Here is a 21,845-nt window from a genome sequence, read left to right as displayed (position 1 = left end):
ACTTCTTGCCCTTCTTGGGTTTTGTACTGTTGTGGTGTCTTCTTTGCAAAAGTAATTTTTAAGCACTTTTTAAATTTATTTTTGGAAAGGAATTTTCTTAAAATAGCTGTGGCCTCCCTTGCCCTTTTTTGTTCTTTCCCATTCCAGCTGTTCTGTGGTTCTTTCCACCAAAGAATGGGAATAGTCTATGCAGACTCTTTGTCTCTTGGAAGAGAGATCACTGAATATGTAAGACTGCAACGCACGTTATTTTTGGACAAATTGAAGATTCATTTAGTCCAGACCTTCGTCATCAGGGTTTGCCAATCAGATGGGCAAGGCAAAAATCATCTGAATTGGACAAGGATGATGGTCATCTGTTCTCAATCTCTAGTAATGAGTGGTATGCTGACTGACTATGGAAGCTGCATTCAGAGAAATCGCATTAATTCAGTGGCAGAAAACTTCTTGGAAATGAAATATTGAAAACTTTTTAAAACGCACGTTTTGTCAATGAGACTGGAGACAATAAGAGCAGGGAAAAAATCCCTTCAGCTGGTAATATATTGTTTACCCTTGTTTAAATTTAACTGAACGTGCGTATTCCTATAATATTTCTAAGGTATTTTTAAATTAAAACAACTTTGAACATTCCATACAATGAATTACCGTATATACTCGAGTATAAGCCGAGTTTTTCAGCCCATTTTTTTGTGCTGAAAAAACCCCCCTCGGCTTATACTTGAGTCAGATTCCCCTCTGAAAAAAAAATGGTGTGGAGCTCCGGAGCTGGGCAGGCGCTTCCCTGCTTCTGTGTTTCCTTTGCAACTTTTAAGCATGGGGGTAATCGGAAGCAGAAAAGTTCTTGCATGAGGATATATTTTTTCTTTTTTTAACTGTTTTTTGGGGGGGGGGAAGACCCACCGTCATGTGAGAATGCTCAGACACGAAATCTATCCGCCCGAAAACAAGTGTGTGTGTGTGGGGGGGATTTTAACAGAGGGAAGATGTAGAGAGAAGGCAAAAGCGACGGAAGATCCTTCAGGGGAAACTGAGGGGGAAACTCACCCTTGGTCCAGATGAGCCCCCTTCCCCGCCCCTAAGGAAGCAGAGGCAGCCATCAAGGGCAGGCAAGCCCCACTTCACGGACTCCGTCCATCCTCGCTCCCACCCAAAGCCACGAAGTCCCCCAATCGCGCAGCCCAGAATCGCCCTCCCCTCAGGGGGCAGCAACGACGCCCGGTTTTTCCCGAGACAAGAAGCTCCGCCGTGCAATGAAAGCGCCCTAGCTCTAGGCTTGCGGGCTCAGAAACCAACACGAGCCAAGGTGGCTTCGGCTCCGTTCGGCTTCTCCAGCATCCGGTGCCGCCCTGTTCTATGTGCCGGGCCCGGCAAGTCCGAGCAGCCAGCGCGTGGAGCAGGGCGGCACCGGAGATCGTTGGCTGCCTCTTTCGCAGCACGGGAGGCCTCCCCCGGCTGGCCAGCTGCTCTCCTCCTTCTCTGCCTGTTTGTTCTGTGTGGCCGAGGAGGAAGAGACCGGCCGGCTGGTTGGGGGAGGCTTTCTGCGCCGAGGGAGGCAGCTGCTGGTCTCTGGCTTTGCTCCGCTTCTCCGATGGTCCGGCACCGCCCTGTTCTTTACTTGGGCAGCCGGGCGCCCGCAGCGGCGCCCACGGCGGCAACAGGCAGTTCCGCCCGGGCTCCGCTCAGGTGTCCGGCTGGGGCTGTCGGGAGTTGCTGCCACCAGTGCGGCTCCGGTCCCGCGTTGCCTTGGGAAGGGTGGGGCAAAACCAGGAGCCGCTGAGCCTGAGCGTCCGGTGCCGCTGCTGCCGTTGCATAGCGCTGCCGCGGCTCTTCCTTTTTGCCTTTCCCTTCCCGAGGCGACACGGGACTGGGGCCGCGCCGGCGGTAGCGACTCCTGACTCAGGGGGCCTCCGAGGGGAGGGGAAGAGAGTGACTCCTGCCTCCCGCTGTCATCATCATCATCTTCTTTTGGGTTAGTGAATCAATTAAACCTTTCATGATAGTGAGATCGTTTCCCAAATTAATTATTTTTATTTTTGAAATTTACCAGTAGCTGCTGCATTTCCCACCCTCGGCTTATACTCGAGTCAATAAGTTTTCCCAGTTTTTTTGTGGTAAAATTAGGTGCCTCGGCTTATATTCGGGTCGACTTATACTCGAGTATATACGGTATCTATTGTTCTCTATTCATTGGTTTCACTGTGAACAGGCAAGCAAACACAATCACCCATTGTTGAAAAAAATACCGTTTTTTCTTCTTTCGTACCATATCTAAGTATCACTCCAGATTCAAACATAATTTTAAAACACCGTATGGACCCTTTATGCATAATCCCACTGATCAGTGAATGGAAAGTTTTATTCATTTCTAAATATAATTTGATTTAAAATTTGCAAAAGCTAAAGCAGGCCTAGGCAGCATATATATGAAATATTTGTTATATAAAGTGAGTTCTTTGCTCATGCTGAATTTTGTACCAGTTTCATTTGATGATCTTGAATTAATAATGTGTGGGGAGAAGGTAAGCAATTCTGTTTCTCCTTGCAATTTTAAAAACCTCTTTCATGCTTGTTCTTGTGGCAAAATCAGGGCAATATGTAGATACCTAGGGTATTTAAGTTATGACACTGTATGTAATATGTGTGTTATATGACTTCACATGTAATATTAGAAACCAAACCCCACAAAGTGATTTGATGAGAAAAGCAAGTTGTATACATTATTACATATATACCTTTTTTTTAAAAAAAATATGCACCATCAATATTAAGCACCAGGGAAATTAAAAGACTCAGGCAGTAAAACAGAATAGAATAGAATTCTTTATTGGTCAAGTGTGATTGGACACACCAGGAATTTGTTTTGGTTCAAATGCTCTGTGTTCATAAAAAGAAAAAAAAATACATTCATCAAGAATCATAGGTATAACATTTAATAGTAGTCAAAGGGTACAAATAAGCAATCAAATCATACTAGGAAACATAATATGTGATCAAATCAAATTATACTAGTAAACAGTCAATTTAAAAAATCATAAGAATACAAGCAACAAAGTTACATTAATGCGGTCATAAGTGGGAGGAGATGGATGAAAGGAAGGATGAGAAGATGAATAGTAATAGTAGCACAGACTTAGTATATAGTTTGACAGTGTTAAGGGAATTATTTGTTTAGCAGAGTGATGGCGTTCGGGGGAAAACTGTCCTTGTGTCTAGTTGTTCTGGTGTGCAGTGCTCTATAGCGTCGTTTTGAGGGTAGGAGTTAAAACAGTTTATGTCCAGGATGTGAGGGGTCCGTAAATAAAAATGGCTATAAAGATTTATTGCAAGCTAAGCTAAGCTCTCTAGAAGAATCTGAACTACTAACAGCCAAAGCAAATTGGCAGTAGATAAGAGTCAAAGGCATTCAAGGTGGGCTGGACTTAGATCTTTTGTGGGCGCGAAGGGACACATTTGACCCCTCAGGCTCAGCCTAGTCATCTACAATCAAGTCATTTTCGACTCTTAGCGATCGTATAGATTTTCTCTGTGACAATCTATCCCTAACTGGTCCTTCTGGTCTTCTAATGGTACACCCATTACCACTGAAAGTGAGTCCACACAACTTGCTGCTGATTGTCTTGTTCTTCTGTTTCTTTCCACCTTTCTCAACATTACAGCCTTCTCCAGAGAGTTAGATCTTCACATAATGTGTCCAAAGTAGGATAATTTGGGCCTGGTATATACTTCAAAGAGCCTCTATTTCACCACCTTCTGTCTGATATAGTTGGGGTAGGGCAAGATGGAGACGTTTACTTTAGAAACATGCTAAGGCTAGAAGAGTACTTGGTTCTGTGGCCTAAAATTTTGCATGATCTTGAGGATAGTTGAGTAGAGAAAGGGAGGAAAGGAAAAAATCATTCAAGATTCTGGAAAGTTAGTTAAGGTTCAGTTCTCCTAGCAACAACTTGGCCATTTGATTCATCTCATCCCTGTTTTTCCATGAAGTCCACTTGAATAGGCAATTATGCCTTCTTCAAATCATGGCTGTTTGTTCTTATTTGGAAGCAAGGTAAAGCATCAAATTAAGCAAGTCAGAAAATGAAGAAGAGCCTTTACATCTAAATCAGGGGTCAGCAACCCATGGCTCTGGAGCCACATGTGGCTCTTTCACTCCTCTGCTACGGCTCCCTGTCACTCAAAATAGGCATCATAACTGCCATTGTGCGACACCCTTCGGCACATGATTTATTGAGGATGACGGCACACAGAAGCAGATGGCATTTTTAGTTTGCTGCAGATGGATAATTTAAGTTTGGCTTTTTATTTAATAAATACTATAGTAGTTTTATACATAGCACAAAGGTAAAAAATGATATATGCAGTGTTATCTTCATTTTAGATGTCAAAAGGGTTTTGTGGCTCCGGCTGTTTTCGGTGGGAAACGGTTCCAAATAGCTCTTTGAGTGTTTAAGGTTGCTGATCCCTGATCTAGATAAAAAGGCACTCTTTTGTTACTTCCTACCTATATCTACTCTGGTCACAAAACAAGTTTTTGCTCAACTACCACTTTCTTCCCTCCTTTCAGTAGCAACAGATACTGTAGAGTGGTGCAAATACTCTCACGCTGGTTTTTACAGTTTTGATTTATTTATTTTTAATTTCTCAATTGCTTACAAGATAATAGGTATAAGTAAAAAACATAATTATGAATACATGGATCCATATTTGAAAAATAAAAAAATATAAAATAAACAATAGGACAGGGACGGTAGGCACATTGGTGCGCTTATGCACGCCCCCTCTTAGGAAAGGGGTGAGGTCAATAGTAGACAGTCTAAGGTTAAAGTTTTGGGTGTTTGGAGAAAAAAACCACAGAGTCAGGTAGAGTATTCCAGACATTGACCACTCTGTTGCTGAAGTCGTATTTCCTGCAATCAAGTTTGGTGTGATTAACCTTGAGTTTGCATCTATTGTTTGCTCTTGTGTTGTTATGGTTGAAGCTGAAGTATTCATTGACAGGTAGGACATTGCAATGTATGATTTTATATACTATACTTAGATTGGACCGAAGGCGGCGTAGTTCTAGGTTTTCTAGGTCTAGAATTTTGATTCTGGTGGCATAAGGTATTCTGCAACGAGTAGAGAAGTGGAGAACTCTTCTTGTGAAATATTTCTGGACTTTCTCAACTGTGTTAATATCAGATACGTAATGTGCTAAATAATTGTGATAAAGCCAGGCATTGCATCCACAATCCAGCTTTCTAGAAAAATGTCTTCATTTTAATGGTAATTCAGTTTAGCATCGTCAACCATGATAGACATTCACAATTCATAGTTTCATTTAGGCGAGTTTAATTTAGGGAACTTTAAACTCTGCATAACTTTAATAGCATCCAGTTGTAGACAGTTTATTGCAAAGATGGATTGGAGGGATAGGTCCTCATGTAAAGATCTGGCTATTGTCTCAAACTATTATTATAGTTTTAAAGTCAACTTTCCTCAACCTCAATTTGTAGTCCTGCTCTTAAACGGTACTTGAATTGTATGTTTCTTTGTGTTTCTCCATTCCAAATTGTACTCTTGTACTTGCTCAGGTATCACTAGCTTTCCTTGTATCCTCAGGGGTACTCTGCATAGACATTTCTTCTTCCAGAATAGCCGTTCTTTCCAGATTCAGCCCATCGTAGTCATTGCATTCTGTTGCCATTTTACTATTCCACTCCAGCTTCTGTGACCTACTATTCTTGCAAGCTCGGCTCATATTCTTCCATTTTTTTTGGTAGCAGCAATGAAACTCCGAAATGAGAGAGCTAGAGGCAGCATGCATGGTTAAGTAATTGCCTTTTAGAAGATATTGAATAAGCAGGCGCAACAGCTTGTCAGATGAATTTGTGTCGGCAGGGCTGGGAGCTGGCAATATCAGTGGGTAGACATTGTTGAGCTGCAGGCAAAAGATAGGTACTGAACAATTCCTGTAATCTTAGAGTTCTTTGCCTCAGACCCAGGAAAGCCATGGTTTGCAACCAAATGATAAAAACGTGGATAGGCAACATGGACTGGCTATCTGTCCCTTCCCGTGCTGTGACCCATTGTCCTCCTTGGAACCTCCTGCTCATTACACTGACTTATTTTTGAAGTACTGTACCTAAAAGACTTATTAAAGGAGTATTTAAGAAACACTTTTAATTTTAGGTGCTTTTAAAATAATGCCACCTTCTCATCATTTTCCTGTTCTCTTGGGGGAAGGGGTTGGATATTTTTGGTTTTGTTTGTTTCATTTTTTATTTCTCCCTAGCCCTTCACTTTGAGTATAGCCTTCATCTGGAAGAAAAGCAAAAAAATAAATAAAAAGTGTGGTCCTCAGACACTAGAAAGTTGCCTACCCAGTGTTTTTTTTTTAGTTTAATTTAATTTAATTTTTTATTTTATTTCTATGCCTTTAATTAAACAGAAAAAGTATGTATGCATGTACGTGTATGTATATTTTATATATTGGTCTATATGTGTGATTATATATATTACATACATACATGAGATACGTATATGTAAGTCATGCATGTATATATGTATACAAAGTTTGTGTGTGTATATGTATACTGTATGTGGGTGTGTATATATATGTGGGTGTGGGTGTGCGCGCACACACACACACACGCACACACACACACACAGTTTTACAAAGAGTTTCAATAAAAGATGATCTTATTACATTATCATGTTTAACTGACTCATCTGTAACTGTGGGTAACAAGAGTATACCTGTGTTAAAGCAATGAGCCTCTAGCTGTACTGGTGGTGAAAAGGCCCAGCTACATCATCACAAAAATTACATGACATTGTTCTGGCAGAACTGTATGCTATCACATCAAGATGCTCTCTATTTGAGACTAGATCATCAAACAAACAAAAATAGTCTATTACAGTATGTTTAGGCTTAAATCTTGTCCCAGAGATTTAAGTTTTCAGGGTGGCAAAGGGAATCAAGACTTCATTTGCAGCCCAAATGATTCTACCCAGCATGGGCTGCATCTTAGTATTTTACTCTTATACATCTAAGTATTTGGAAGGTACTATCTTAGTGCGGGGGATGAACTTGGACATCCTGACCAAACCTGGGATGAAGGGGGAGCTATTTAAACAGCTGTTGCCCTCTATTGCTAACCTCCCTTTCCCTGTGGAGACATGTATGAGGCGGTTCCAGTTTACAGCCTGCTGTTTTGACAAAGGCTGTCTTACTGGCGGGGAAGTGGGAAGAGTATCCACTCCCTTTTGGTTCATTTCTGATATATGTCCATAGAGCAGGGCAGCTCTTAGAAGAGTCTGAATGTTCTTCCTTAAATGTAGAGCAAAAATCTGGAGAGATGGTGGCCTATTGTGCTCAGCCACAGTGTGCAGGAGAGACGAGGATTTTACAGGGTCTCTGTGCTGCCATCTGGGGCTCAGTTATTCTCTGCCAAGCCTGGACTTTTCTTCCTAATTCTGTGCTAGGCAAATTCATTGTGGATCAGCAAAGTTGCGGAAATACCTCAGGCGTGCAGCGTTGTAGGTTAAGATGACAGATGATTTGGATTTAACCAATAGTGAACTTGCTTTCATTCTGATAAAAATAATTGAGGGAAGAAAGTGTAGAATCATAGCCAATATTTTAACTGGTTATTGATTGAATCCAGTCACATTATGTATCTCTCCATTCATCATGGAGACTTATTTCTCAGTTGCTTATATTATACGGACAAGATGAAATCAAAGGAAGTTTCTTGCAAAGACACCTTGATATAGAGCAGGGCTGTCAAGCATCACGTACTGGCCACACCCACACATGGTTTAGTAAAAGGTGGGGAGTCCTAATACGTCACATGACGCCACCACGATGTTGTGAATTTGACACCCCTGTGATAGAGATTCTACTGCAGTGGAGGATTTATTTATATTCTTAATCTATTCAATAATAAAAGCTTGTTGGCTGGATTGTAAACTAATAACATGTATAACAATAATTAGGACATTGTAGTACCCTACACAAATATATGAACATCCACATATAAAAAATGTGTCTCTTCAGATATTTAAAATGCCAAACAAAGTTTTATTAGATGTAGTGCTTTTTCTTTTTTTTCCACAAAAGAATTTTCTCAAATTGGTGCATCATCATTTTATGATTATTATTGTTGTTGTTACGGCTCGTTGCATAGTCAGCCGGATATTCAGACTGGATTTGGCATTTTTGTCCGTCTATCAAGTCCTTCCCAAGGACCTGGGATTGGCAAATATGGATGTTTGATGGTGTTACAGATACCGTTACAGGATGTAAGCTGTTCCCAGTAAAGATATCTTTTGCAATTGACTGATGGTGAATTTGTCAATGCTGATGGTGTTCAAAGGGTGCAATTGGTTTTGGTTTGCATCAAAGGCACCTACTACTATTATTACTATTATTATAGCTTACCCAGTAACTTTTGTTTCCCTTCAAATGGAAGAAGGCTATATTTTTCTTGATGGATTAACTTTAGAAGTGCTGACAACTAAAAAAAATAAATGAAAGCTACCTCTTTGTGGCTGTTTGTAAGTTACTTAGTGCTTAGAGATTCACATTATTGCTCCCTTCTTTCCCCACCACCTTGAGTAGAAATGTAAATTCAGAAATATCTTAGAAAAGCAAAAATACTTTCTCACAGGGATTGGGGAATCTTCAAATAAACATAAGGTTTCCCTACTGTATTCATTAGTTAACCTTTTTATCATAATTAGAGGAATAGACAGAGTAAGATCTTCAGGAATAGAGTTATCTCATGTTGTATCTCAGACATCTGATGTTTCGGATGTTATCATAGCACATCCAAACATTATCTAGAAACTGTGGGCAAGGGGAAAAAATTTCTAAGGATCTCTTCTACTGCATGTTTGTTTAATTTTAATTCAGCCCCTCTATCTCAGATTAAGTCTTTCTCTATTTTTAACACATTTTTTTCTGAACTCATGCACTTTGGGTTATTGAGCTCCTTCTCTTTTTTACTTTCCTAACTGTTGTAAAAATGAATCCATGTGATTGTTTCCTACACAACACCTACAGCATTCAATAAATTTGACCCAGTTTGACAGAAAAGAGTGGGTGGGGCTTAAAATAGCACTGCAAAACAACTGGATTTTTACAGATAGCCAATTTTAATTTCCCTGGGAAAACATGTGCAGGCTAAATTAATATTTTTTTCAATGAGAAACAACCCTCAGAAAGGGGAGACAAGACAGGCCACATGATTAAATAAGGAGAGCACAAGATATTTGTTGGGACTTAATCATCTGAAAGCTTGTGTACCCTTTTTAATAACAGAAAAGCTTTTTTGCATATGAAACTCTCTGCTGTAACAGAGACAAAATGAGATTAAGGAAGCACACCCCTCTTGGGTGAATCAGTAGCCATTTTAATAAAGTGCCTTTGAGCCTCACTCAGGCTTTTGATGCTAACCCCATGGCAATTATTCAAGTGGGAAAATATATGGAAAAGAAGCATTTGAAGTGAAGAGGAGCATTTTGGCTAATTTAAAGTTTTCTATTTGTACTACAAATCCAACTGGGGCAGAGATGGTTTAAAATCACCCAAAGGAGAAAGGATGCTGTTTCCTTAATAGGATACTTGGAACTCTCCTTAGGTACTCTGAGGGTCTCTACATGGTCCTCTGTCCCCAATTTGTATCTTTCTTCATAAATTAAATCTCTCTCTCATCAGGCAATTGGTGGCAGAGTTGGTTTCTGCCTTTCGGCAGCTGCCTGTTGTCAGTTTATATTATAATCACAGACGTAAGGGCCAGAGAGTTAACCCAGCCTGGGCCCTGTTCCAGGTTTGTGCCAAGAATATATTTATTAACTATATTCTGGGCTGCCAGAATTTTCAAGGGGATACTTCTAGCCATGAAGTTGCATCTTCCCATCCAGCTGCATTTCAGCACTGGTTTGTAACAAGCCAATGAAAACATTGTGTTTGTGATAATAGTTGGGGATGTCCTAAGGGTAGAGTGGGAACGTACGGCCTTGTGAACTAACATCTTTCATTGTTGTCCAACTGCAGTGGGACTATTGGGAGTTGTAATTCTGTCACATTTGAGGGCCAAATTCGCCACTCTGTTGGAAAGTAGGCGAGGTGCATGGCTCTCCAAGTTCCTGACAAGAGTGCACATTCCATATGGAAGACCTTGTCTCAATATGGAGATATCCAACCCAAATGTGAATCACTGAGGTAGAAAGAGTCCAAGGAGAGACACGTGGGAATAGCAGGGAGACTAGACTGTTGGTTTTCCTAAGAAATGTGCTTGGTTTTCCTAAGAATGGCCAGAGCAGTAGCCCAGGAAACGCCTAGTATCTTTGGCTGCCTGGCTAATTATTCAGTCTGACGTCCAGTTTAGTTTATGCTCCTGACAGAGACAGCAGAGGAATATAAGAGGAGAACTATGTTCTTGCCCTTGGTTACAGAATATGGATAAATACGTCCCCCTCGAATAAGACAAAAGGAATGCCAAACTGAACTCTTCGACACACACTCTTCTTTTTTCCTTTCTGACCCATGTCAACCCCAAGTAAGCATTTTACATGAAAGAACAAAAGTACCATACATCACACAACCACACACACTCAAACATGATGGCATGCTCAAATAGCAGTATTTTGCATTTGTAACGTGTCAGGAACTTCACAATTCACCATACGCATTAGCTCACTAAGCTATACAAGGAGCAAGCTGGCATAGGATGGAAGTCAACTAGGATGTAATAAATAGGGTGGGGTCTTAGAAAATAAGGAGAGCATGTCACGTGACCTAATACCTTCTGCAAGCTTGTTCTATCAGAGTTACTCAAAGTATCTTGCAGTTAAAACAGTATGAATATGAGTTGTTTATTTTTTGTTTATCCTTCCTTCTACTCCCATAATAGAGAGGAGAGCCATGGCTGAGAGAAAGTTGCCTCAGGCCTCAGTTTATAGTTGAGGTGAGAGCTAAATTAGGAACTTCGCATTTCATGCTTGTAGCTATTGCACAGCCTTCCAAAGTGTGCCTCATTTCTCTCTTTCACCATTCTGTTGACCTCCGACTGCCCCTCTTGTAGCATTCTGTTCTCTTACCTACATGCATGCTCAGGCTTATGAGTTATGCCATCCCTATCTGGTATACCTTATAATTTCCAGCACCTCTGCAGGTCATCGTTTTGGGATGATTAGCATGTATATAGAATCTTGCTAGATTGCTGGAAAAAAAGGTGCATAGGAAATAATTTACATAATTTGCCCAATCTCAACAACTCAAGCTAGTCTGAGAGCTTTTAGTGTCTCACACATTCCTCATCACTGGGGATGACAACAAATAAAAAGTATTAATTTGTAAAGTATCTACCTTTCCAGAGTATTTTGAAGTTTAACACCTGAGAAGGCCAGCCTACTATAGGCTCAACCTCTTTCCTTGGAATCTAGCTGTAGCACCATCAACTTACAATAAATTAACTACCGTGTTTCTCCAACAATACGGCCTCCACCAATAGGAAGGCCCAGCATGATTTCTAGGCATGAGGTGAAATTAAGCTCCACCCCCAAAATTTAGGCCTATTCAGACCATGCTTTTCCTCGCCATTTCTCACATCGTTTGTTAGAACTACACAAGGTGAAGAGAAATGGGCGGGGGAAGGGCGGGGGGGATGGGGAGAAAACTTGCCTTTAGGAGTGCCCTGCAGGTAGCCTAGGCTAGAATACCCCGATAGTCGATAGAAGCTCCCTGAAGGCAGAGTTCCCAGCCGCTTCAGGGCGTGGCGTGGCTACCCGTGTCCCCTTGCCTTTAGGGCAGTCTCTTTCGGGCGATGGAAGCTCCCCAAATGCAGTCACCAGCTACTTCAATCGGCCGGTAGAAGCGGCCTCGCAGCGAGGGGAGTGTGTGTGTGCCACGCCTCACCCCAAAGCGGCTGAGGACTCTGCCTTCAAGTGAGCTTCGATCGGCCGGTAGAAGCGGCCTCGGGGCGAGCGCACAAACACTCTCCCCTTGCCGCGAGGCCGCTTCTATCGGCAGATGAAAGCTCCCTTGAAGGCAGAGTCCCCAGCCGCTCGGGCGGCGTGGCTGCCTGTGTCCCCTCGCCTTTAGGCAGTCTCTTTCGGGCAATGGAAGCAGTCACCAGCTACTTGATTGGCAGAAGCGGCCTCGGCGCACACACACGACACACACACCCCTCGCCACGAGGCCGCCTATCGGCAGGTCCCTTGAAGGCAGAGTCCCCAGCCGCTCGGGCGGCGTCGCTGCCCTCCTCGCCTTTAGGCAGTCTTTTCTGGCGATGGAAGCTCCCAAATGCAGTCACCAGCCACTTTGATCGGCCGGTAGAAGCAGCCTCGGGTGAGCGCACACACACCTCCTCGCCCGAGGCCGCTTCTACCGGCCAATCGAAGTGGCTGGTGGCTGCATTTGGGGAGCTTCCATCGCCAGAAAAGACTGCCTAAAGGCGAGGGACACGGGCAGCCACGCCTCGCCCGAAGCGGCTGGGGACTCTGCCTTCAAGGGAGCTTTTGTCTGCCGATAGAAGCGGCCTCGTGGCGAAGGGAGTGTGTGTGTGTGTGTGTGTGCACTCGCCCTGAGGCCGCTTCTACCAGCTGATCAAAGTGGCTGGTGACTGCATTTGGGGAGCTTCCATCACCCGAAAGAGACTGCTTAAAGGCGAGGGGACACAGGCAGCCACGCCACGCCCTGAAGCAGCTGGGGACTCTGCCTTTGGGGAGCTTTTGTTGGCCGATAGAAGCGGCCTCGCGGCGAGGTACGTGCGTATGGGCCGCTCTAGGTGGGGGAGGAAATTAAGTCACCCCTGAAAAGACGGCCTACCCGTTTTTTCAGGGGTCAAAAAAAAAAATAAGGCCCGGCCTTATTTTGTGAGAAACACGGTAGGTTTCTTCAGAGTTGCCAGAAAGTAAACTCACCACAGGTTTTCTTATGCTTGAAAACACTTACTTTAGCATTAAAGGATGAAATAAGAATAGGGTTGGGGCATTGTTGGTGTTGGAGGCATGCAAATACTTGTGCTGTGGGCCGACAGGATTATGTGGTTAGGCCTTCCAGTTCATCATTATTGTGAAAAGTAGGCCTTATAAGTACAGGTACAATATAGTCACTCACCACAATTCTTACTTATGTTCCCCTGGCAGATGGACCCAGTGCAGAAAGCAGTGATCAACCATACGTTTGGGGTCCCTGTAACCAAGGCCAAACGCCCCATCATCTCTTGCAACGTCTGCCAGATCCGCTTCAATTCTGAGGTAAGTTTTTAGAAAGTCCTGATACTTTCCTCTGCCTTGTAGTGGCAGGTAGTTCAGTTGATGGTAACAGGACAAATGATATATAAATACAGGCAGTCCTCGACTTACAACCATTTGTTGTAATACAGCGGCACTGAAAAAAGTAACTTATGACCAGTTTTCATACTTAAGACTGTTGTAGCATCCCCAGGGTCTTGTGATTGCCTTTTGCACATTCTGGCAAGCAAAGTCCATGGGGAAGCCAGATTCATTGAACGACTTTGTTACTAACTTAACAATTGCACGATTCACTTAACAACTGTGGCAAAAAAGATCATAAAATGGGGCAAAATTTACTTAACAACTGTCTTGTTTAGCAATGGAAATTTAGGCTCAATTTAGGCTAAATGGAGGACTACCTTTACGTGGCTGAGATCACATGCCTTTTGTTTGCCCAGGTCCAGTTCTTTGAGGGAATTGAATGTATATAACAGTTTGGAGAATGGGTGAAGTTTCTCATGTTGGATTAGCAATAGCAATAGCACTTAGACTTATATACTGCTTCACAGTGCTTTACAGGCCCTCTAAGCCGTTTACAGAGTCAGCCTATTGCCCTCAACAATCTGGGTCCTCATTTTACCCACCTTGGAAGGATGGAAGGCTGAGTCAACCTTGAGCCTGGTGAGATTTGAACTGCCAAACTGCTGGCAGCCAGCAGAAGTAGCCTGCAGTACTGCATTCTAACCACTGCACCACTATGGATTAGATGATGATTATATTGTAAATTATAAAGAAGGTTTGATCATCGTTTGGCTTATGTCACAAGACGCAATTTTTGATACATTTGAATAAACAACAGAATTCTGAATGTAATATAACACAAGTGTGAAGAAAACAAAAAAAATGTGCCAGATAGCAAATCTGCAGGTTAGCATATGATCTAATAGAGAGCTGAGTCAGAATATACCTCTCTATATTTTTTTGAACGATTGGAAATACCTTGGTATGAAACCAAAATGAGGTCTTGATGGAGATGCCTAGATACCCCAGCCTGCATGCTGAGATAAGACTGCTACAGTCTTCCTTTTCCATTAGGCACACCATTAAACCTTAGCTGTCATGCACATTAACTGCCATATGATACAAGATATGAGAAAGTTAGTGAAGCTACTGAACGAAAAAGCAAAGCAATGAAATCATTTAGTCTTGATCTCAGATATGATTTCCAAATCACGGCAGATTGTATTCTTTCAAGATCCATGCAAGATGGCACTTCTAAAGATATATATTAAGAGTCTCAGAGGTGGAACGAAAAACAAAGATCTTCTTATACTTTGTATTTTTTTATCTTATTCCAGTAAAGTTTATATTGTGACTTGGGGCTGGGTAGCCCTCCAAATGTTAGCGGACTGATGGAATTGAGGTCAAGCACCATCGACACAAATGACACAAATGCAATGTACTTATCACACTGTACACTTCCCTTCCTCCAATAGGCTGTGATGTGATATTGATTGATTGATTGATTATGTGCCATCAAGTTGTTGTCAGTTATTAAGAGATTTACACAGATAGATTTTCTCTATTATGATCTGTCCTTAACCTGATTTTTCAAAACATGATGTGATGTACTTATGGGGAAAATGTTGAAGATGATGACATTGTCATCATAATTTAATTTTTTTACTGTTGTAAATATCAGAAAGAAAGGAAAGAAAAACATTAAAAGGTTCACCTGGTATGTTTTGGTAATGCTTATTTCCAGCCTATCTATGTCATGATAAGATTGTTAAAGTTAGAATTGGTAGGCATTGTTAAGGTTATAAGACAAGTGAAGGTGAGTAACTTTTGAGTTGCTGGGGTTTTCTGTTCCAGAGAAGGAGCAAGTTGACATCCTCTTACTTCTTTCAAAAATGTAATGAAGCAGTTGCTAAAATGGCAAAGTCCATCTTAGGAAGCTTTAACAGAAGTGCAGCATGAAGAGCATAGACGTCTTACTCTGCTCTGGTCAGAACCCATGTGGACTATTATATCCAATTCTGGGCACAATAATTCAAATAGGATGATGATCAATAGAAGCAAGTTCAGAAGACAACCACTGAAATGGATTGTGGTTTAGAAGTCAATTCTTTTGAGGAATGGTTAAAGGATCTGGATACATTTAGCCTGCAGAAAAGATGAATGTGGGGAAATACGATTGCAGCCTTCAAATATTTGAAGGGGTTTTTTTGCACAGAAAAGAGACTAGACATATTCTTTATTGACTCAAAAGATAGGAATAGTATTAGTAGATTAAAATCACTAGAAATCAGATTCAGACTATATATCAAGGTAAAGCTCCTGACTGTAAAAGTTGTTAGATAGTGGAAGCCAAGCTGCCACATGACATGCTGGAGGTCCTCAAACAAGACTGTTAGTTGTCTGTAAGTGGCTCTTGCACTGACCAAGAGGTTGGACTAGATGCCCTCTTAACACAATTACTGAATTGGAATTGACCTTAGAGGGCATTTAGTGAAATCATGTTGTTCTAATGTTTGGCACTATTAAAAATGTTCTGTTTAGAAAATGAGTTCTAAGAGAAGAGAGCTACTAAATATTATTAAAATATGCAAAAAGAAAAAAAGAAAAAGAAGGAAAGAGGAAATTGTAATTAAAACCTTTCTTTTCCTGAAGACAAAAGGCTATTAAAAGGTGTTTATCTCTTGGTACCAAGACTGTTAAATGGGAGTTTTTTCATTTAGGATAAATCTGGAAAGGCTTCATTTTTTGCTTATCCATATTAGACAAGCTACTGCTATAATCATGTTGTTTCACATCTACTTTCCGAAAATACCCACAAATCAGGTCTGGAAGAAACAGGGGAAATTAACAACATATTGGGAAGGGGATTTTGCATCTTTATTAAAGAAAGCACCAATATACAACCTAAGTACAAGTATAAAAGCAAATTAAAATAGCAAAATGAATACTAATACACAGCCTGAAGTTATGTATAGAAAAGGGTAAATTACATAGAGACTACAGAATATTTTTTCAGCATCAATCACAAAAAATTGTTTGCGATTTTCTTCTTTGAAAATTGGGTTTGTCTGTTTGTTTGTTTACTTCTTCCTCTTAATTTACCACTGGGGGGTTTTCTAGTGATCTCCCATCAAAGCATTAGCCAAGTCTGTAACCCTGCTTAGCTTTTTGGTGATCAGCCAAGCATGTCTAAGTGCTACCATCTTCTGTTGCATTCATGAACTTGAGGAGAAATATAAATATTGTAAGCATCTATATTTAAAACTTCTATCCAAGATGACATTTTTATAGATGAAAGTAATCTGTTAGAAGAACATTATTAGTGTAGATAATTCATAGGCTCAGGTTTAAATTAATGTGTTCTTCCTTGTCATAATATTCCTTAAAAGGAAGGGGAAGAAAGGATGTTTGTGTCAAAGAGGGGGGACTCCAAACTAGTCTGAAAGCATTCTCAGAAATTTATTTGGATGTTCCATTTAGATCAGTTTGGTTTAGTGGTTAAGGCACCAGACTAGAAAGCAGGAGACCATGAGCTCAAGTCCCATCTAAGCTATGAAAGCCAGCTGGGTAACCTTGGGCCAGTACCGCTTGCTCAACCCTACTTACCTCACAGGGTTCTTGTTATGAGGAAAATAGGAGGAGGAGGAGGAAGTACTATTTGCGTTCACCGCCTTGAGTTATTTGTAAAAATAATAAAAGTGGGATGTAAATAAATAAAATTTTAAAAAGTATCCTGGCCTAGCCTGGTACAGCATTGTAAACAAGGTTACAGAAAGTTTGTGCCATTCTCGTCGATCAACACTTGTAATGTTATGGGTTTTTGGATCTCCTATTGCTGTCTTCTTTTTTTTCTTGTATAGAGCCAGGCTGAAGCACACTACAAGGGGAACCGCCACGCCCGGCGAGTAAAGGGAATCGAAGCAGCCAGAACGCGGCAGAAGGAAGCGGGACCTCGGGAGGGAGACAAGCCAGGATCTGCAGGCAGTCCATCCTCCAGCACCGGGGAGAGTGATTCTGACCGCACAGGTTCTAAACTTCTTCTTTCATTACAAGTGCTCCTTAAAATCTAAGGGTTTCCTGAAGTACATTGCGTGGGATGTGGGCATGCGTGAGAGGGAGGGAAGGAGAGAGAGAGAGTTCCTATATTCTCCAAAAATATTGAACCGATTTTCAAGACTTCTCTGTGAATCTGGTGCACCGGAATGTACTCTAGAACTTCCAAGTTCCAGAGTGGTTTGTTCAGGATTTTAGGAAAATGAAGGGGTATTCCCAGACCAGAGCATAGGAAGAGGAGAGTTTTCAAACCAGCCCTCTTGCTAGAAAGGTGGATGAGCCTTTTCTTTTTCTGCCGTAGAGCCAGTTCTGAGGAAACTAAAACAAATATTGATAATGTTGGCTAGGAAAGAAATACAGAGCACTACCCACATTCTGCTTCAATTACAGAGTTCAATAAGACCTTAGCTGTATTTTGCATCAATTACAGGGTTGAGGGTGAAACCTTTGTGCTAAAGGGAGGGAGGGAGGGGGAGGTTAGATCTTACATCCTGTCTTTGACGTTGTGCCTGTCCTCCTGATGATGGGAACTTGAGCTGCCTTCTCGGTCCGAGTGACCGCTGAGCAAGCGGGTAATTAAATCGCATCTAATTAAACATTGATTACGGCTCCAATAGCTGGTGGAAATGGAGCTGGGGCTGCAGCCGGCATACTTACCCGGGGAACGCTGCCTCCCAGCTTCAGAAGAGGGGGATTTTTGGAGGCTTTGCAAGAGAGTGACTAGCCTCATCTATAGCATTTCTGATGCTATAGCTTCCGCAGGATTGCAGCTAAGCAGCATAAGCAATCTGCTAGCTTTGGAGGCAGGGGGTGAAGGAAAAGGGAAGACAAGAGAAATGGGGGTGTGGGGGATGGAAGAACCAACTTGTTAGGGCTAACAGCTGCTTTTATAAATACGAAGCAAGCTGTTTTTGTGGACAGCAGAGGATTAAGAGGAAGTGTGTCATTCCACATAGAGGCTTTTTAAAATGTCAGAGTCTTTTCCAAGGACGGAGTGAGATTGTGTGCTCTTTCTCTATTGTATACACTGGGAATCCTCATTTAGCAGCCACAGTTGGGACCAGCAACTCAGTTGTTAAGCGAAAGGGATTGTTAAGTGAAACTGTGACTGTGCTTTTGATCTTCAGGTTTCCTTTCTTTAGAGACCTCATAAAGGCAAGGATTGGTCATCAGGTTCCTTTTTCATCACTGTCGTAACTGCAAACAGTCACTAAATAAGACCTACTTGTATTAGCCTGTGTGAAAGCTACATATGATGGTAGTATAGGTAGTGCTTGAGTGCCAACAGTTCCTTTAGTGACCATTCAAAATTGCAACAGTACTGAAAAAAGGGACTATTTTTCACAGTTGCTACCTTTGCAGTGCCCCCATGATCATGTGATCAAAATTCAGGTGTTGGCAACTAGTTCATACTTATGACCGTTGCTGTGTTCCAAGGCCATGTGATCACCTTTTTACGATCTTCTGACAAAGTCAGTGGGGAAGCCAGATTCACTTAACAACCAGGTTACTAACTTATCAACTGCAGTGATTTACTTAACAATGGTGGCAAGAAAGGTCACCAAATGGGGCAAAACTCACTTAACAAATGTCTCACTTAACAACAGAAATTTTGGGCTCAATTCTGGATGTAACTTGAGGACTACCTGTACTTTAAAAAATCACTGAATTAATGGGCAAAATCTGAGCCATCTCTTGAAGGAGTCTGAAAAGCACGACTGCAAAAAAATGGCAAATTCCATATTGAGAATTATTAGAGAAAGATTTGAAAACTGAACTGTCTGTGTGGCAACACTTTATACAAATTTCAATAGCTTATGTCATTGCATCACAAAAAATGATTTTATGTATGTGTGCATTGAGGCAAGAAATGTGCGTTGAGGCTAAGAGTCAATGCAAACTTGATGGCACATAATTAAGATGAAGAAAAGTAGAACCAAAATAATCAAGCCATTAGAGCGCATCTGCAAGGGAAGTTCTAAATTTGGAGCGTTTTCATTCAAGAAAACGCAGTTGAAGAGAAGCTTTGAAGGAGCATTGTGAAATTATGCATGATGGAAATGCAGTGGGAAAAAGAGTGTTTTTCTCTCATCATGTAAGAAACTGAGATCATCCAGTGAAACTGACCAGAAGGTGATTTAGGAGAAGTTGCTTTAAAAAGGAACATTGGATTGCCCCCGTGTGTGGCTTTTGGGATATTTCTCAGGGATTTGGTCCAGCCTTTACAGTATAAAATCTACTGTATATAGGAGCTCTAAAGTAAACATATCCAATAGTCTTGCAAATGTAGAATTATTTTAAATGGAAGTTTAACCTGTATCCCACCTTATCACTTTAACCTGGTGAGGAAATTATGGTTGGGTAAATTTGCCCATTCTTCCTTTGCTTGGGAAGCCCTTTTAAAAGCGAATTTTAAAAGCACATTTTTATTATGCCCTTTAGCCCAGAAATAGGACAAAGATTAGAGGATTTGTCCCAAAACAATGCTGAATGGTGAACAGTAGGCTTAGAATAAGTGACCCGCAGATTATAACAACTGTGCCCCTGAAAATGTATAGAAAACAAAAGATACCAGGAGAAATATCCTACTGGAGAGGGATTTCTGATAGTTAAACAGATTGTCCATTGCTAAAGATATATATTTGAAACTAATCAGCTGTGAATAATACCGCAGTTGTGGATCCTGTCCTAAAGTGGATTAGACCAAATCAGCCAGCTCCAACTTTGGCTCCTTCCAAATGAGTGGATTTCAGCTCCCAGAATTCCCTGATTTCTATGGCCACTGCTGAGGATTCTCAGAGTTGAAGTTTGCAACGTGGAAAAGTCACCTAGACTGGGGAAGGCTGATCTAGATATTCTCTAAAGCAAGGGTGTCAAATTCAAGGCCGTGGGATGCTTAAATCTGGCCTGTGTTTTGGCTGGCAAAGTCTCCCCACCTACCCACCCATCCCCCAGCCAGTCCGCGCAGGAGAACTACAAGCTGATCCGGCCCTCAAAGAAATTCAGTTTGACACCCCTGCTCTAAAGTCTCTTCCAGTCCTAAAGGTTACCATGTAATCAGTGGCAGCCTCCAAATGTCTTGAGCAAAACTAGCAAGAAGATAATGGAGCTTTTTTAATTTAAGTAACTACCGTGATACGTGATACCTCATGTTAGTCCACATTCTTCCTTCTTTATGTGTACGTGTTGTTTTCTCCAGTGGTTTACAAAACTAGTTAAAATATGCAAAAGAGAACCAGACTATTGAAACCACATGAAACTAATTAAGGCTGATCCATTCACAGCAATAATTCATGCCTGCCTAAAAAAAGTTTTTCCCCCCAAATGCCTGAATACCACCAGTGAATAAACCCAACAAAGCCCACTTTAAGATTTTTCTTTCTATGAAGAATTGGTTTTCCAACTCTTCTTGTATTCAAAGCTCCAACACGTTTGCTTTTTTTAAAAAAAATTAAAAGCAGTTTCATCGTCCAGATTTTAAAATGATGGTTGGATTTTGCCTTTGATGCAATTCTGTTTCACTGATACAGCAAGATGGTGTTTATAGTGGGCAACATAAAATTCATGAGATGTCCCTCGGGTATTTGAGGGGGAGAATCCTAATTTTGAAAAGGTTCTGTCCCAGCCATCTTTTATTTTAAAAAAAGGGTTAGACAAGAATTAATATGAAAGACTTCTCCCAGAGACGTTGAAGGCTCCTGTCAATCAGAAGAGAGGATCCCTGGCTAAATCAATCAGTATTCCGATCAGTCATAAGGTAGCTTCTTATAAAATGCATGCCTTTCCTTCTGAGAGAATTGGAGTGTGATATGTTGTCCACTCACCCTCCAGCTATGCAGGTGAGCTAGAAATGAATGCAGGCTGAAACACAATAGTCAGAGTTCACATGATGGATTGGATGCCCTGCATGCTTGAAATAATCCCAATGGAGAACTCAAGGATTGTGATTTCAAATACTTCAGGGTGAATCTGTTTTATCGATAAAGAATGGGGTTCATTAAACAGAAGACTCGTTTCTGTTTCTTTCCAAGTGTCAGGGCTTGCTATCAACATTAAGCTCTTCCCATGTCAAAACCATTCCTCTTCAGGGTGAAGACATTAACCTGTGCATCATAGTTTGAATTTGTGTGTGTCAGGACATCTGAATCCTGTATTGTAAGCAGCCCGTGCTTCTATCTGTATCTCTAGAACAAGGGACTTCAAACTTGGCAAGTTTGAGACTTGTGGACTTCAACTCCCAGAATTCTTGAGCTAACATGACTGGAGGAGGAATTCTGGGAGTTGAAGTCCACAAGTCTTAAAGCTGTCAAGTTTGAAGACCCCTGCTCTGGAACCATAACAGGCAACCGTATCCTGAAGTGGAAAAAGATGGCAGTGTCCTAATATCACAGGCTTTGGAGCAGGGAATTGAATGTAATCTGGCCAATATTATCCATACAACTTATTTCTTTAGTTTTCATTAGAAAACAGCAGGGAAAAAAACAATCAATTTTTACCAGGTCACCCCTACATTTCAACAAGTTGCCCAGCTCCGTTGAGGA

The 21,845-nt window shown here is 41.4% G+C and overlaps 1 protein-coding gene across 10 annotated transcripts in view; it reads left to right on the top strand.

Moving 5' to 3' along the window:
• Nucleotides 1–21,845, top strand: part of ZNF385A (zinc finger protein 385A) — a 178,050-nt gene that overhangs the window by 111,468 nt on the left and 44,737 nt on the right. For all 10 annotated transcript variants that reach the window (XM_026677256.2, XM_087956431.1, XM_026677255.2 and 7 more), the window contains 2 exons: nucleotides 13,141–13,251; nucleotides 17,112–17,277. In XM_026677256.2, coding sequence (XP_026533041.1) covers nucleotides 13,141–13,251; nucleotides 17,112–17,277 — 277 coding nt within the window. The remainder of the gene's footprint in view (nucleotides 1–13,140; nucleotides 13,252–17,111; nucleotides 17,278–21,845) is intronic.

This window comes from Notechis scutatus, chromosome 2 (genome assembly GCF_049901735.1).
Source record: "Notechis scutatus isolate UNSWTSFEM ecotype Mainland chromosome 2, rNotScu1.2, whole genome shotgun sequence".
In the NCBI taxonomy this organism is placed as follows: domain Eukaryota; kingdom Metazoa; phylum Chordata; class Lepidosauria; order Squamata; family Elapidae; genus Notechis; species Notechis scutatus.
Note: the sequence above shows the minus strand (reverse complement) of the source record. Positions and strands in the feature narration are given on the sequence as shown.